The 15,732-nt window shown below is 39.4% G+C and overlaps 1 protein-coding gene across 2 annotated transcripts in view; it reads left to right on the forward strand.

Moving 5' to 3' along the window:
- ZFPM2 (zinc finger protein, FOG family member 2) overlaps window positions 1-15,424 on the forward strand; it is a 323,709-nt gene extending 308,285 nt beyond the window's left edge. For both annotated transcript variants that reach the window (XM_052788292.1, XM_052788290.1), the window contains 3 exons: window positions 3,891-4,097; window positions 8,499-8,723; window positions 11,945-15,424. In XM_052788292.1, the coding sequence (XP_052644252.1) occupies window positions 3,891-4,097; window positions 8,499-8,723; window positions 11,945-14,436 (2,924 nt within the window). In that variant the 3' untranslated portion in view covers window positions 14,437-15,424. The remainder of the gene's footprint in view (window positions 1-3,890; window positions 4,098-8,498; window positions 8,724-11,944) is intronic.
- Window positions 15,425-15,732: the final 308 nt, after the last annotated feature.

Below are 15,732 nucleotides of genomic sequence, written 5' to 3' on the forward strand. Positions count from 1 at the left end.
TCCTGAAATAACCTTTCTATTTGGTGGAAACTCTGAGGGTATCAGATAGCTGCTTCAGTGCCTGATGTCATTGGATAAAGAACTCATGCCAATGCAATTGGAATGTAATTTTTTGCTCTAGTTTGCACAACATGATATTTTTTAACTTTCCCAACTTTCGATGATTAAGTGAGCATTTCTAATTCCTTGCAATGTGAACTAGAAAAAGAGTTCAAATAAATACATAGTGTTTACAGACATTTTTATTCTCTTTTTCCACTTTATATGTTTGCATTATATATCACATAAATGTCTTTGGTTTAACCATAGATATAAAACAATATATTGTAAGCTCAAGAAGCTTATTTTCAATTTCACAGAGTTGGAACTATACTTGTAGAGAAAACAGCTTTCCAATGTCACAAAACCTTCTGGTATTTCAAAACTTCGCTTCTGCACTGGAACAAGAATAAGACTTTTCTTACCCTAACATGTAAAACCAGTAAGACCCTTTTCAGTATAAATGGATGACCAGTGTACTCATTATGGGTGAGAAGAGGGCCAAAATCACCAGTGTACCATTGTCTTGCATTCTAACCAAATAATATAACCACAACTTCATTTCTGGTGCACTGTTAGTCACTCATCCCTATTAGAGCTTATCTAGACATTCATCTTTTCTCTTCTTCTGATGACTGCATCTGTCTTAGGACTGAGAAACTTGGCCTGGTAAAGCTTTGTTAGAACCATTTCACCCCCCATAAGCTTTTTCTGACAAAAGGAACAGTTGGTTAAAAAATTTTTAGCCAGCTTATTCAGAACTTCATCTCACATAAATAACAGGCCTTTATGTTTCCTTATGAAATCTTCACGTGTTTGCAAATATTTCAAGCAAACATCTTGCTATCTCTTTCTCCATTGCCACCGGTACTTGGCAAACACTTCCTTATTATCCTTTTGAAAATCTGTTGTTAACACTGCCCTTTGCTTTATAAAAAGATGTGCTCCTGAGAAATTACTGTGTATATGTCAGTTGTATCTTAGCTTGTAGAAATGTTTGTGGGAAGCAATAACTTTTTTCCTGTTTTGTAACCACCACCTGTAAGGAAGCCCTGATCCCTGGCAAGGCTAGACAGCATAATAATTCATATGATAGTCATGATTGGAACTTCCTATTAAATGCGGAAGCCTCTGCCATGTTCTCTGTGTGCCATTTCCCTGACTGTGCAGTAGAAGGTTCAAGAAGACTTCTCTTCTACTGTTTTCCTGCTGTGCATGAAGGCCAGGATATTTGCATTCACTGCATTAAGGAGAATAAAGTCATTTGTATCTTTCAAAACAGCAGCTATTGCCTTACCCTGTGCAAGCAAGCATAGAAGGGGACAAGAGGGGACTATACTTGTCCTGACCCTGTGGGTGAGCGTTGCTGCTGAGGTGGTATACTGCATTTCCAGTAGCTGGAAGAATGCATCATTTGGGAGTTCATCTGGGGATGTAACTTAACACAGTATCGTGTACTGATGAAAACATGGACACATATGTCATGATCACTTAAATGCCTGATTTTCTATAGAGTGGGATGAAAGAAAACAAAATAAGGTAATTCTTGGATCTGAATCCTACTGGGCTGAAGGTTTGTATTCCAATGCAGGAGTGGATTAAAATTCTGTAGTTCTGATTTCCTTTAATAAGCCAAGCTAGAGATTGTTGTGCTTCCGAAGCTGTCACACATCCCACTCGGCTGTGCCTGCCGTAGGTGTGACAGCCTCCAGGAGCTGGGTGGAGCAGGCAGCCGAGGTCACTGCTCGCTTCAGCTGTCCCAGTTTAATCTGCTGCTGGACATGAGTCAACACCCTGAGGAGCTCTAACACCAGGAGACTGAGTCAGCCTTTTAGCTGATTCAGACTGATTGCAGCTGGAGACCCAGTAATCGACTACACTTTTCTTTTTTTTTTTCCCCCAAGGGTACAGCATGTCAAGATGTTTGCAGGGATAGAGAAAGTCTCAGTTGGTTCTTCTGCAGTGACTCATTTTTATTTTAAGAAATCCAGTGAATAATACAGTCTAGGAAGAGCTCTTATTCTATATTAAAATGTACTAAAACATCTTGGTTGATTATTACACCTTCTGCACATAAATAAAATAGAAGTGCATGTTAATAATGGAAGCCCTGTTCCTCCCAGAAAATGAACTGTGTGGTGTTGGCAGTGACAGTACCCAGTTTCGGATTCTCAAATTGCAGCGTGTGTATCACATATTTTTATCTACGAGACTAATTAAGTACACTTCAGGAATTTAGCCAGGTTCTCTCTTGAACAGGTTTTATACCAGTTTAAAGGCTTCTGTATATTTACTCCTGATTTATATCAGGCAATAAGTCAGACTGTGCTCTTCAAATGTTTGAATTCCTGCTTGGGCATTAGGATTCTGCATTTGTAGACATTTATGGCACTATCTTCACATTTCATCTTCTTATTCTCTAGAGGAAATTACTCAGATTTGCACCATTTAATGCTGTAATTTTGGAGGGTAGTAAACCTTAGTATGCTTTGGTCCCATCACAGTAAATTGTTTGTAAACTTTGGAGCCACCTTCAACTGCTGTATTACCAAAGGGTGAATACAAAGACACTTTTCTGCTTTGAAACTTTTACACCACTTTGAGGTCTGGAAGCTTAGCTTTATTTTTCCACTGAAACACATTGTCACTGATGCTGTTTTGTTTGCTCATCTTTGAAAGCTAATAGACTGGTTTAATTAATTGTCCAAGATTTCTCTAAAACAATGTCCTAATTCTTCCATTTAGCTGTGGCATATCATACACTGTTGTTATCTCCTCTACCAGATTTTTGCAACAAGTTGTTTTAAAACTATAATCTCTTTGAGGGGAAAAAAATGAAGTGCAGTTGAAAAGGCAGTTATGCCGAAAGATAAACACAGCAATATTACTTATCAAAACGAGTACAGTTTTTGCTTGCCTAATGAATACAACATATAGCTTTTTCTATATATACAAAACCTGAGGAAAAAAAAGCTTTATAACATACAAAGTATGCAACATTATTTCAGGCATAACTGTATTGGATATGTATCTAGGCCTGAGAGTGTAGATAACACAATATAAGTGCTTTGCCTGTCTAAACATGTTAAATAAATGAGCATTCACTATCGCATTCAAATACATTAGTAGATGTACTCGCATAGTTAATTTTCTTTTTAATGCACTACACGTGACATTTGCAGCACAGAGCTATAGTGTATCTTACTGTTTGATGAAAGTTCTTCCACCTCCCCCCCCTTTTAAACAAACCTTTATTTGAATAAGCCTTTATGAAACAGATCTTTGGCATATCTTCTTTTCAGGAAGTTCAGTCAGTGTAAGCAGAGATAAAGCAGTCATGTTATGAAGAATATTACATAAGGGAAGGTTTTTTAGAGAAAGAGGGTGGCAAACATAAGGGAGGGGAAGAACGCCCTTAAGAGCAAAACTGATTTCTTTCTTGCAGCTGTTTGGTTTTATTGTGTTGTGATTTGGTATTCAAAATAAAACAAACTTGGAGTTATGAAAAAATATACAGGAAGTTCGGTGAAAAGTAATGATGAGAAAAGTGCCATATAAAATATTTTCACCTGTATCTTGATTTTCATAATGCTGGCCTTCTAGGAGACAAAATGAAAAACTAAAATGAATATTCATGCTCCAACTAGTTAGGAAAAGTATCCCCAAATTGTTGTCCTTATACATTGAAAATTCCTATATTGATAGAAGGAAGACAGTAAAAATTATTTGCCTCTTTACCTTGAACAAGCTACTGAAATTTAAAAAAAGAGTGTGAAGATACGGCACTGATGTTTTAAGTTCTGGAATCTGATATCGTCAATTAAATCTTTCTGCTTTTATGTTTCCTGTAGGAGGGCAGCTTTGGTGTACCACAACGAAGGCCATCTCAGAGGGTGAAGAGCTGATTGCCTTTGTTGTAGATTTTGACTCAAGGCTGCAAGCTGCTAGTCAGATGACTCTCACAGAAGGGATGTATCCTGCACGCCTGCTGGACTCAATACAATTGCTCCCGCAACAAGCTGCCATGGCATCTATTTTGCCTACGGCTATTGTGAATAGTAAGTCATGAATACTATTCTCTGGCGTTTTTTTAAAACAGCAGTACTTTAAGGCATATGTGAAGACCTAATACAGTGCTAGTGAATTCAAGACCACAGAAACCACATGACTTAATACCCACAGCTCGAAGCCTGCTTTTATTCCGCCATCATTTCAGATGAACTCACAGACATAAAAGGAGGAAGAAGAGCCATTTGGCGGCTGGGGTCTGCAAGAGCCTCACCCAGAGTATCTGACCTGCCCTCATGTGGAGGTTCTGTGATCTGCTCCCAGAGGCAATAGGATCAGAAACTTAAAAAAGTAGATAAGACAGGCCTGTTAGCTCACAAAGTCCAGCCTCTGCTGCTCAAGTAAGCTTGTTGCTTACAGCTGCAGCTTCTGGTAATAATTCATGATACTCAATGGAAAGAAAGAACACATCTCTTCAGTGGCTGTTTCAAAATGCAGTGGAGATCATGCCTTATAGCAGCCCTGATTTATTGTAGTATCTCCACTCAGTGTGGCTATCCAAGAATGTTTTTAGGTCCTCTGGCCATCAATAGACCCTATCATGGACAAAATACAGCATGTAATTAAGTGCTGTCTTTAGAGAGGAGGGACATGAGTACATAAGTCAGTTCCTGAAGTGGGACAATTCAGCTTGAATTAATTTCATTTCTTTAACTTTTTCTTATTACTGCTTTTTACCTTTATACAGCCCTAGTCCCTCATCCTCCTAAGTACTTTTCTAATACGTTAGCTGTTACTATGATCCTCACCAGTCATCACTTAGACCTATTGCACATCCTTGGCTCTCAGCAATTTGTAAGCCTGTCCATTTAGATCCCATGTTGGAGCACTTCCCTGTGCTTCCTGTGGTTTTTAAGTATTGTAATTAGGTATAGTGAACTACTGAACACAGTATTTCAGGTGTGAATACACATTCAAACACAAGATCTGCCACTCAGGCTCACACCAAATAACGCTATGTCTTGAACAGTCATGCCATCTTCCAGCTCTTCAGACAGGACTAGTTAAAATATCTGTGGTAGCACATTTCGTTCTGTGTTTTCCTTTTTTTTTTTTTTAGTAATTGCTTATTTTCTGTGTAAACAATCTTGATAGCTACACATTTATTGTCAGCCTGTTTTAAAAGATAAACCTTAAAATGTCCAAGTCATCCAAGTCCTCCCTTCCGGAGAGTAAGTTGGCAGCAACCTCAAGCCCTTTATCAAAGCGCATTCATTTTTACCCCAGCAGCGAGGCTACTGTGAGCTGACATACCTTTTCACAGAACCAGCAATTAGCACTGTACAGGACCTTTCCAAAAGAAGGTGTCAGAAGCCCCTAAAATGGACCACCAAGTTACCACAGTTAGGGCAGACCAGTGTTTATAGCCAGCAGCTGCAAGGGAGCCACCAGGGAGGGAGTTACCTAGCCTAAAGGGCAAAGACTCATTCACAGCTTGTTTCAGCTGAGGATGTATTTTTGTGCAAATCTACATGAGGCCAGCTCTGGGCTTTGGCATAGTCAGATTTCTACAGCGTCAAATTTCTGGAAACACCTTTGCTGCCAGCACTGCCTTTTGCAGAGCCCTGGAAAGCCGCACAGGTCATTGCCACTTCTGCTGCTAAGAGTCTAACTTTACAGTGCATCAGCTCTTGCTATACAGGCCTAGCAGCAACTTGGAGTAACCTTTGTACCCTAACTCCAGGAGGCTGCTAAAGTAGCAAGTCTTGCTGTCCAGAACTTTCCACCTCGGTTCTGACTCTGCCTCTCACCAGGCAGGGCTGTTTCAACATTTCATTCTTGAGTTGGTGAAATTCAGTTTCTTCAGTAAAGTCTCAAGCTAGATTGAGTCCAGTAATATGCTGAATGCACCTCTAGATTTGTAGTGAGACAGGTCTTAACCATTCTTTTGCTAGATCTCTGAAAAAAAAAATCAGTTTCTAGAAAAATTAAGTGTTGTAGGGGTTTTTTTAATGTTTCCTAACATTTTCTATTTGAAAAATCAGAATTTTAATATATCCTTTGCCTCATTCAGCTTGAACTTGAATGTTTCATTTCCTGAATTGATTCATTGAAATATTTGGAAACTATCCATTGAAACAAATTGAAATATTTTGCTTTTAAAGAATTAAAATATTAACTTCAAGTAGCCTTTATCTATTTTGCATTGCTTTAGGGGAGTAATAGTTTCAGATCCCATCTCTATACATTGTTTTCCCTGGAATTCCATCCTCTCAGTGTGTAAAACTTCTCAAATTAATTTCCTCTGCATGGCATGTAACAGGAGTCACATATTCACCATGCATAACTGGAGCTACGGACTGTCCAGGCCATCTAGCCCATAGGAAATAAAGATGGCTGGAAGTCAAATTCGTTAAATAATCAGAAAGTTAAATTCTGTGATGGAAGGCAGTCAAATGAATTCAAATGACATGTTGCCCATATCAGAATTTCCTATTACTACTTTTGGACTTTCTCTTCTGTGGAAACCTCAACGGTTCAACTTTCTAAAACCATTTGAAGCCAAAAACAAATGCTGAAATGTCAGCTTTCACATGAGATGGACATTTCAAATGATGCAAGCTGTATCAGTAATGTTTTTGTAGTGGTATATACTGGAATACTAACTGCTCCATTAAATGTTTGTGTCTTAAATTCATGCACAATTATTCAGTGGCAAAGGGAAAAATAGAAACTGGTAGTGGTGAAAATATTTTATGCAAATTCACGAGCAGAAAAATAGACAAGCATTAGCAATGCAGTCAGAGAAGCAAACTCAGCAATGTAAATTTTGGCTGCATTTGTAGATATTTAACAAATAAAAGACTCATCCATTTCAATGGGTTGGAGTCTTCAATTTTGTTCACCCGAGGGATTGGAACAGTCCTATACACAGTATTTGTAATTAAACATAAATTGTCATGAATGATAATGAATTACATCATCAGCTACACATGCCGTTATTTTCAGAGCAGCCGACCATTCTTCAAGACTAAGTTAATTACAATCACTAGCAGCTTTTTGCATTCTGAAGTCAGTGGGAGTTTTGATGTTGACCAAGATGTGTTTTGATGTTGACTGCAATTGCCCATTCTCTGATCCTGAGGTCAGCTGGGACAGTCTGGCTGCGCTCATAATTTTATCCTCTCTTAGTGTCAAAACCAGGTGAGAAGTGTCCATACCAGTTTCAGGGAATGATCCTAGGCCCATGGTAACTCCTGAACTGTACACAGGAATGGGGAAGGTGTTAATTGACTTAAGCTAAAAGTGTGGAAGGGACCATTCTCATGATTTAGCATTATAAACAAGAAGTTCCAGTGCTCTAGTCTGGACCTTGTCGCTGTTTAATTTACTGGTGTAGATGTACCCTAAAGGGCTGAGATTTCTTCCTTGTTCTTACTGATAGGATGGCAAGTTCAGCTTTCAGAAAGATCAAACAGGTCTTTTGTCCAAGACAGATAGATACGCAACATGCACTGTGTAGGTATCCTTCTGATGGGATATTAACAACCAAATATGTCTGCTTTGTGTAAATACACAGTATTCATTATTACTCTTCATGTGAGTAAAGTATGTAGCCTTCAGTACACAATCAAATTATCTACTCCCTCTGCCGCTGGGAAGCACTCTGTGCAACCTCTGCATTGTCTTCCCCTCAGAGAGGGTGCTGACACTTTGGGATAGAAGACAATGAAAAATTGCATTATTCTTAGCAAATATCCCTTTTGCATAGTGAAAAGTGGAACAGCAACAATTTACCAAAAACAAGAGGACAAAAGTACATCAGAAATTTTAACTTCTAGTATTAATAACAACAGGAACGCAGGAAATAAACATGCTGCTTAGTATAATATTACATTCAACACTGTAGGATCTTAAGGAAACGTAATCCAGCCTGGCTTCCGGGATATCAGAGCAACAGGATTTTACAGTAATAACTGCATAAGCATTCTGAAAATATACATTCTTCAGAATGATCTGCAATTAGCACTCAAAAATTCCAAGGCCCAATGCTGGAAAGACTTCTGCACACAGTAAAAAAAAAGCACAATTGAAAGATGTCACCTATTGAGTAGTGATTTACTGGAAATACAGCTTAGTTCTTGACTTAGTACTGCATATTCACAACAAACAATTAATTTAATTTCATTTTTTAAATAATTACATGCCAAAAACTTCTAGCTGTTTTTTCTAGTAACTTTTTAATATCTCCTTTTGAAAGAAACAACTGTCTCCCACGTTCAGTCTGTCACCTGCAAATGACATTTTAATAAACCCATGGCTCTGTTTTCAATATTTTATTAAATAAGCATGCATTTAATGGGGAAGTGAGGGGAATTAATCCAGCTGTGTTAATTGGTTGACGCTGAGTGCACCATGGCTAACCTGCACCTGGTTATATTTGCTTGTAGAGGACATATTCCCTTGCAAATCCTGTGGCATTTGGTATCGAAGCGAGCGGAACCTGCAGGCCCATCTCATGTATTACTGCAGTGGGAGGCAAAGAGAGGGGCCTCAGCTGTCAGAGGAGAACGAAGATAGTTCTCAGCAGATATCCAGTGTCTGCCCCTTTCCGCAGTGCACCAAAAGTTTTTCTAATGCAAGAGCTCTGGAAATGCACCTAAATTCTCACAGTGGTAAGTACCATGTATTTTCCTGTATCATCTTCTAGATTTAGCTATTTGAAGAATTATTCGCTATAGACATTCAGTGATCAATGTCTCTCTAAATATATGCAAGCATTGGGTGTAGATACTACCAAAATGTCAACAGTTTCTGACCTGTGTTCTACACCAAGCACCTCTCCCAGGTAACCAGTGTCATTTCTCTTATCTACTGATGCTCGTTTGAATGCTGTCTCTCTCTTAATGTGTGTATACACACATATACGCAGCATTTCTTTACTGGTGAAGGTACGCTCAGGAATCCAGACACAGTTAGACTGCTGCTGCTTGGTCTCTGAGAAATTCAATCAATTACTTCAGGATTCCATCCAACAAATATGAGTCTGCTAGACTACAATCTCTACCTACCCTGTTTTGATGCTCATCGGAGAAATACATACCACCAGAGAGCAAGTTCTTCTGAAATAAGATCTTGGGGTCCTAGAGTAGGCTTCTTAGGCAGGAGGCTTTAAGGACCAGGGTCCAGAACTCTGTGTGCTTTTCCCAGGACACCTGTTTCATATAAACTTCTTGTTGCATAACAATATTCTTTTCCCTCCTTATAAATATAAAACAGGGATAGTATTTTCTTTGTCCGTGTTGTTTAAATTATGACACTAGATACACAGAAAATGGGATTACAAAATTCCTGAGATTAAAAATTGAACTCAGCAGGAATCTTATCTCCCTCCCTGAAGGTCCTTTGAGTGTGCTGTTTGAATTTGTTTTGAATTAGGGCTGGAAACACAAATTTTGAGTTTGCAGAACATTCTGTATTGGAGTTTTCAGTAGCAGAGAAAACCTACAAATAAGAAAGACCGCAGTGTCAGATTATGGCTGTGTTGGCTGTCTAGTGTACAGAGCTGTGTCTGGAAAGGGGCAAGGGCCCTGCAGGAGTTCCTGATCCTCCTGTTAAATGGATGGAGTCTAAAGGACACTACTGTGTGCTTTATTCAGAGAAGAAAGCCTTATTCGGCTGCAGTGTAAAAACTCCCGGAGAAGTGGAAATCTACTCTGCGGACTTGGTGAAATGAAAAATGTTCCTCTGATACTTGGGCAGCAATTACAACTTTAGAAAGCATCATGTTGCCTTGGAGGAGTTTGGTACCTCCCAGAACAGGACTAGAAGAGTGCTGAGTGAGAAACTTCTGTATGTAGAGAACACAGACAACACTTAGCCATTCATTCAGAGGTCAGATCTTTTTGTGCTTCCAGATCTTAACTTTGAATATCAGGCTATTGCCATTTTCTGTCTCTTGCCTAGCAAATATTTCACTGTTCAGTGAACCAGCGAACAGTAGGAACAGCTTCAACAAGAGCAGGCGAGTGCAGCCCAGCATGTCTTACAGCCTAGTAATTAAAACCAGGTACTCTTGGAAGATAACAAATTCATTTCTCCCTAAGCAGAGGAAAATTCTGAAATTTTAGCCATTGTGTAAAAGGGTTGCTTCAGCTTTTTGCATTTAGTGACATACCATTGGCTTAGGTGTCGAGAGGGTTTTCAGCCATGAGCTGTGAGTGACCATGTCTTCTTGCAATCTAGAGATAAGCATCTTTATTCCTTGAAAGACATAGGTCTGAGATCCTGCTGAATTTCCAGTAAGAACCTTTAGGTATTTCTCGGATCAGCAGCTAAAAGTCAGGCCTTCCCCTTCTTTTTAGTCATAAACCAGTCAGTTCAATCATTCTTGCTCTCTTTCAGATCCTGTCCATCTTTATTTTTCTATACAGACTCTCACAAGTTGTAACAGCTTCTGCAGTAGGAATGAAACATTCCTTTTCCAAATGCCCTGTAAGCTAGTGCTCTGTTTGCTTCAGCTTCTGTTACCGTTCCCGCTGGGGGCTGTAACAGACCCACATCACCGGAGCGTGGAGGCCCGACTGAAATGCACAGTCCGTAGAGACACTCCACTGTGACTGTATCCCATGATGTGGAATCGTATGAAACACCGTCTCATGGCAGTGGAGGAGCTAAAGCTTCATATGGCCTCCTAATGAAAAAGTGCCTGACAGGGAACAAGCACTGATTAAAAGTGCTATGTATCTCCTCGGCTCCCTTCTGGTCTCTGAGGCCAAGAGAAGTTCAAATTCAAATGTCACTCACAACTGTGGGAGTCATTGATGCTAGGGGAGAAGTGAGGACCTCCAGGTACAATCGAATTACTTCCCACAGGTTGAACCACAGTATTCTTACAGCTTTATATTGTCCAACTACCATGAGCCTAGTTTACCTGACCAAGGTATGGTGTATGTCTGTGTGTGTGTAGACAGAACAAATACCCATTTTGGATTCCGAATATCATCCCTACCAATATTTTTTTCATTTTTTATTGTCTAACAGGTAATCAGAATCTGTGTTGTTGCAGTAGAAAAATTTGGTCTTATCTATTTTTAAAGCATTTTCAGTTTCAAAATACTGTGAAACGTGGGGGTTTTGTTTCAGCAGTGATTGTAAGATGGCTTTGAATGTACTGTTCTTGATAGGGAAAGCTGTAGTGATTTCATGAGGAAAAGGTGTTGTATTACAGCAGTAGTTGCCTACAGCTGTTATACATGGAAGATAAAATGTTGGTGAAGCCGTGTCTTACCCCTCCTCGTCTCTTCACAATGCACACAACTCATCAGTCCTTTCTGACGAGGATAGATCTGCCTCCTGTTCCCAGACTACAGCCAACTCATGCAGGCAAAGAGCTGAGCATCAATAATGCTCAAAATGCTACTTCTGCTCTGTCTGTGCCTTTCAGGCACTGAGAGCTGTACCTCAAGCCATATCATAACCTTGAGCCTCTTGTCCTTCATGAGCTTTCTGTGCATTCAAAATTTCCAGTGATTGTGTATGGGGAACATTATGTCTCCTTTAGTTAAAACTGTAATTTCTAAGACCTTTTCATTTAGAGTAAGTCCAGGCTATTTTTATCCTTTCTCTTGTTCTTTCTTTCCCTTCATCTCTGCTGAATGCATGCAGATACTAAGGCTCTCGGAAGCAGAGCAGAAGTCTGGGAATATCCTCTAGCAGTTCAAGGAAAGAAATTCTGACCCAATTCAAGTATTTTCAGGGTGACTAATACCATCCCATCAGAAGAAAATTAGTTGTTGTCACTGTGTTTGTACCTTCTGTGCAACTGATCTTCCAGTATACTTCATGAAGGGCAAAATGGTCACTTTATTTTGTATTTTACTTATCTTTTCTGTAGGAGTGAAAATGGAAGAATTTCTCCCGCCCGGTGCTAGTCTGAAATGCACAGTTTGTACTTACACTGCAGACTCAGTGATTAACTTTCATCAGCACCTGTTCTCGCATCTTACTCAAGCTGCCTTTAGATGCAATCACTGCCATTTTGGCTTCCAAACTCAGAGGGAGCTACTGCAGCACCAAGAGTTACATGTCTCTGGCAACAAAATTCAGAGAGAAAGTGACATTGAACACTCTCCAAGTGGAAACGAAGAAGGTTTACAGCCAGCAACGGACCTATTGAGCAGAAATGATGTTCCCCAGAGCCAAAAGACCATGCAGACTAAAGATGCAAGTTCTGATACAGAGCTTGATAAATGTGAAAAAAAGGCTCCACTTTTCCTTCCAAACCAGAGGCCAGAAACCCAGCCTGCAACAAATAAGCAGAGTTTTTCATACACTAAAATAAAATCTGAACCATCCAGTCCAAGACTTGCTTCATCACCAGTTCAGCCTAATATTGGTCCTTCTTTCCCAATGGGACCTTTTCTCTCCCAGTTTGCTTTTCCCCAAGACATCACTGTGGTTCCTCAGGCTTCAGAGATATTAGCCAAAATGTCTGAACTGGTCCATCGAAGACTGAGGCATGGAAGTAGCAATTATCCTCCTGTAATTTACAGTCCTTTGATGCCCAAAGGGGCTACATGTTTTGAGTGTAACATAACATTCAATAATTTGGACAATTACTTGGTACACAAAAAGCATTACTGCAGCAGCCGATGGCAGCAGATGGCAAAGTCACCAGATTTTTCCAGTGTTCCAGAAAAAATGCCAGAAGCTGTAAGTCCCAGTAACGGTCAAAGCTCGATAAACATCCTGAATGCAGCTCCTCACACATCAGATCCAGAGAATCAGCTTCTGCAGACGTCTTGCATAAACTCTTCCAATGTTTTAGATTTGATCGGGCCAAACAATAAAAGTCATGAAAAAGACTTTACAGCACAATCTAAGAAGTTGTCAGCTGCAAACAACGGCGATGAGAAGATAAACGGAAAACCTTCTGATGTGAAGAATCCCAATGCTCCTTTAGTAGAAGGGGAGAGTGATCCTAACAAGACCACGTGTGAAGCTTGTAATATTACTTTCAGCAGACATGAAACGTACATGGTCCACAAGCAGTATTACTGTGCCACTCGCCATGATCCCCCACTGAAGAGGTCCGCTTCCAACAAAGTGCCTGCCATGCAGAGAACAATGCGTACCCGGAAGCGAAGGAAGATGTATGAGATGTGCCTACCAGAGCAAGAGCAGAGGCCACCACTAGTTCAACAGCGATTTCTAGAAGTGGCTAATCTTGGCAATCCTTGTACATCTACTCAAGAGTCAACAGAGGGCCTTGGAGAATGTTACCATCCACGATGTGATATCTTTCCAGGAATAGTCTCGAAGCATCTGGAAACATCACTCTCTATTAACAAGTGCGTTCCAGTTTCAAAGTGTGATACTCCCCACTCCACTGTGTCTTGCTTGGAGATGGATGTGCCAATAGATCTCAGTAAAAAATGCTTACCCCCGTCAGAGAGGACATCCACTTCTCCCAAAAGGCTGCTGGACTACCATGAGTGCACAGTATGCAAGATCAGTTTTAACAAGGTAGAGAACTACCTGGCTCACAAGCAGAATTTTTGCCCTGTCACTGCCCATCAGCGTAACGACCTGGGACAACTCGACAATAAGGTGTTTCAAAACCCAGAAAGTGAAAGAAACAGCCCAGATGTCAGTTACGAAAGAAGCATTATCAAATGTGAGAAAAACGGAAACTCAAAACAGTCCTCTCCTAATGGAAACTTATTTTCCACACACTTAGCAACACTTCAAGGACTAAAAGTCTTTAGTGAAGCAGCCCAGCTTATTGCTACAAAAGAAGAAAACAAACATTTGTTTCTTCCACAATGCCTTTACCCTGGAGCAATAAAGAAAGCTAAAGGAGCAGATCAGCTGTCTCCATATTATGGAATAAAGCCAAGTGATTACATTTCTGGTTCTCTCGTCATTCATAATACTGATTTAGATCAAAGCACAAATACAGAAAGTGAATCTCCTAAAGGGCAGGCGCCTTCAAATGGATGTGCTGTGCAGAAGAAAGAGTCTCTTCCGCTATTGCCGAAAAACCGAGGCATGGTAATAGTTAATGGAGGACTAAAACAGGAGGAAAGACCTGCCACAAACCCACAGCAAGAGAACATTTCCCAGAATCCTCCACATGAAGATGGGCACAAGTCTCCTTCTTGGATCTCTGAGAATCCCTTAACTGCCAATGAAAATGTCTCTCCAGCAATTCCTACAGCAGAGGAACAGTTGTCTAGTATAGCTAAAGGCGTGAATGGTTCTACCCAGGCCCCAACCAGTGGAAAGTATTGCCGACTGTGTGACATCCAGTTCAACAATCTTTCAAACTTTATAACTCATAAGAAGTTTTATTGCTCGTCACATGCAGCAGAACATGTCAAATGAAACAATCGGTCACCTTTGGTACCTGTGTTTAGCATATTGTTCCATACAGTCTAAAGAAAGCTGTTTGAATTACATCTGGACAATCAGGAGATTTCACTATTGCTGAGTTGAAGACTTAAAGGTGTAATTTCATTACAGTCCATTAGTAAAGTGTATTATTGGTGCCATTTTCAAAAATATTAATTTATTTTACCAGCAGTATTCATAGCTGTAGTTATGTTATTTTTTATTTAAAAACTTTATATTAAAGTCATTTGTAATGTTATTGTATAGTTATTGTGTAGCACATATGGTTTGCACTGTATAGTAGATTTTAAAGAAAATAGTCGCAAACAATACAGAAAAGCATTTTAGAAATAGCTTCAAAAGCACTTGTGTATCCTGATTTTTTTTCTTATATGCTGTTGCAGATATATGTATATGCTAAAATATAACTTGCAAAGAAGTTTCAACTATGCTGTAAAGTTCGCCTTAAAATTTCAATTTTTTGAACAATTGGGCTCAGTTTGCACTTTATATTTTAGCAGATACAGTACCTTAGTCATTAGGCTTTGCATTTGTATGTAGCAGTATGTTTCTGTCCACTTTCTTAATCTGAAACGTACGTTAAATGAAGATGGCAATTTTTTTCTTGTATAGTACTTGTATTTTCTTTCGCTGATGCATCTCTGTCTCAATTTTTAAACCTTTGCTGTTAAATGCAATACTTTATAAAGAATGAACAGAATTACTGGAAGCAGTATTGTAAGTAATGAGGTCATATCAATCAGTTTTATCTTTTGAAAGGCACAGTCTAAAACAAAACCCTAAACTCAATGCTGCAATTATGAATCTAATTCATATATAAGATATATTTAAATATAAGAGTAGCAATACTGCAACTGGTGATCACAAAGATAATGTTCTACTTCTGATAGAAATAATTTCTCAACAAATGTTGTTACTATGCATGTATATGGATGGAATAAAATTCCAGATCATTGGAGAAGTTTGGCGGTAATTTCTTTAAATTTGTTTTATTTTGTTTTTCAAGGAGGATTTAGAGCTCACAAACTGTAAAGAAGGTCTTAAGAACAGGTTAACATTGCCCCTTCTTCAGTGGAAGCAAAGTGTTCAAAGAGAAAATGAGTAGAAAGGATGCCTCCACTTCGAGGGAGTCCTTGCTGACAGGTCACTAGTTCAACTAAGTCTAAGACAACCTAGTGAACTAAAACTTAAAATGTGAAAGTCTGAAACCAGGAGGGTTGTTCTCTTTACTGCAGCTAAGGAGGACATACTTCCCTGACAGTACCTCCA

The sequence above is a fragment of the Harpia harpyja genome, chromosome 5, assembly GCF_026419915.1.
Source record: "Harpia harpyja isolate bHarHar1 chromosome 5, bHarHar1 primary haplotype, whole genome shotgun sequence".
Classification (NCBI taxonomy): Eukaryota; Metazoa; Chordata; class Aves; order Accipitriformes; family Accipitridae; genus Harpia; species Harpia harpyja.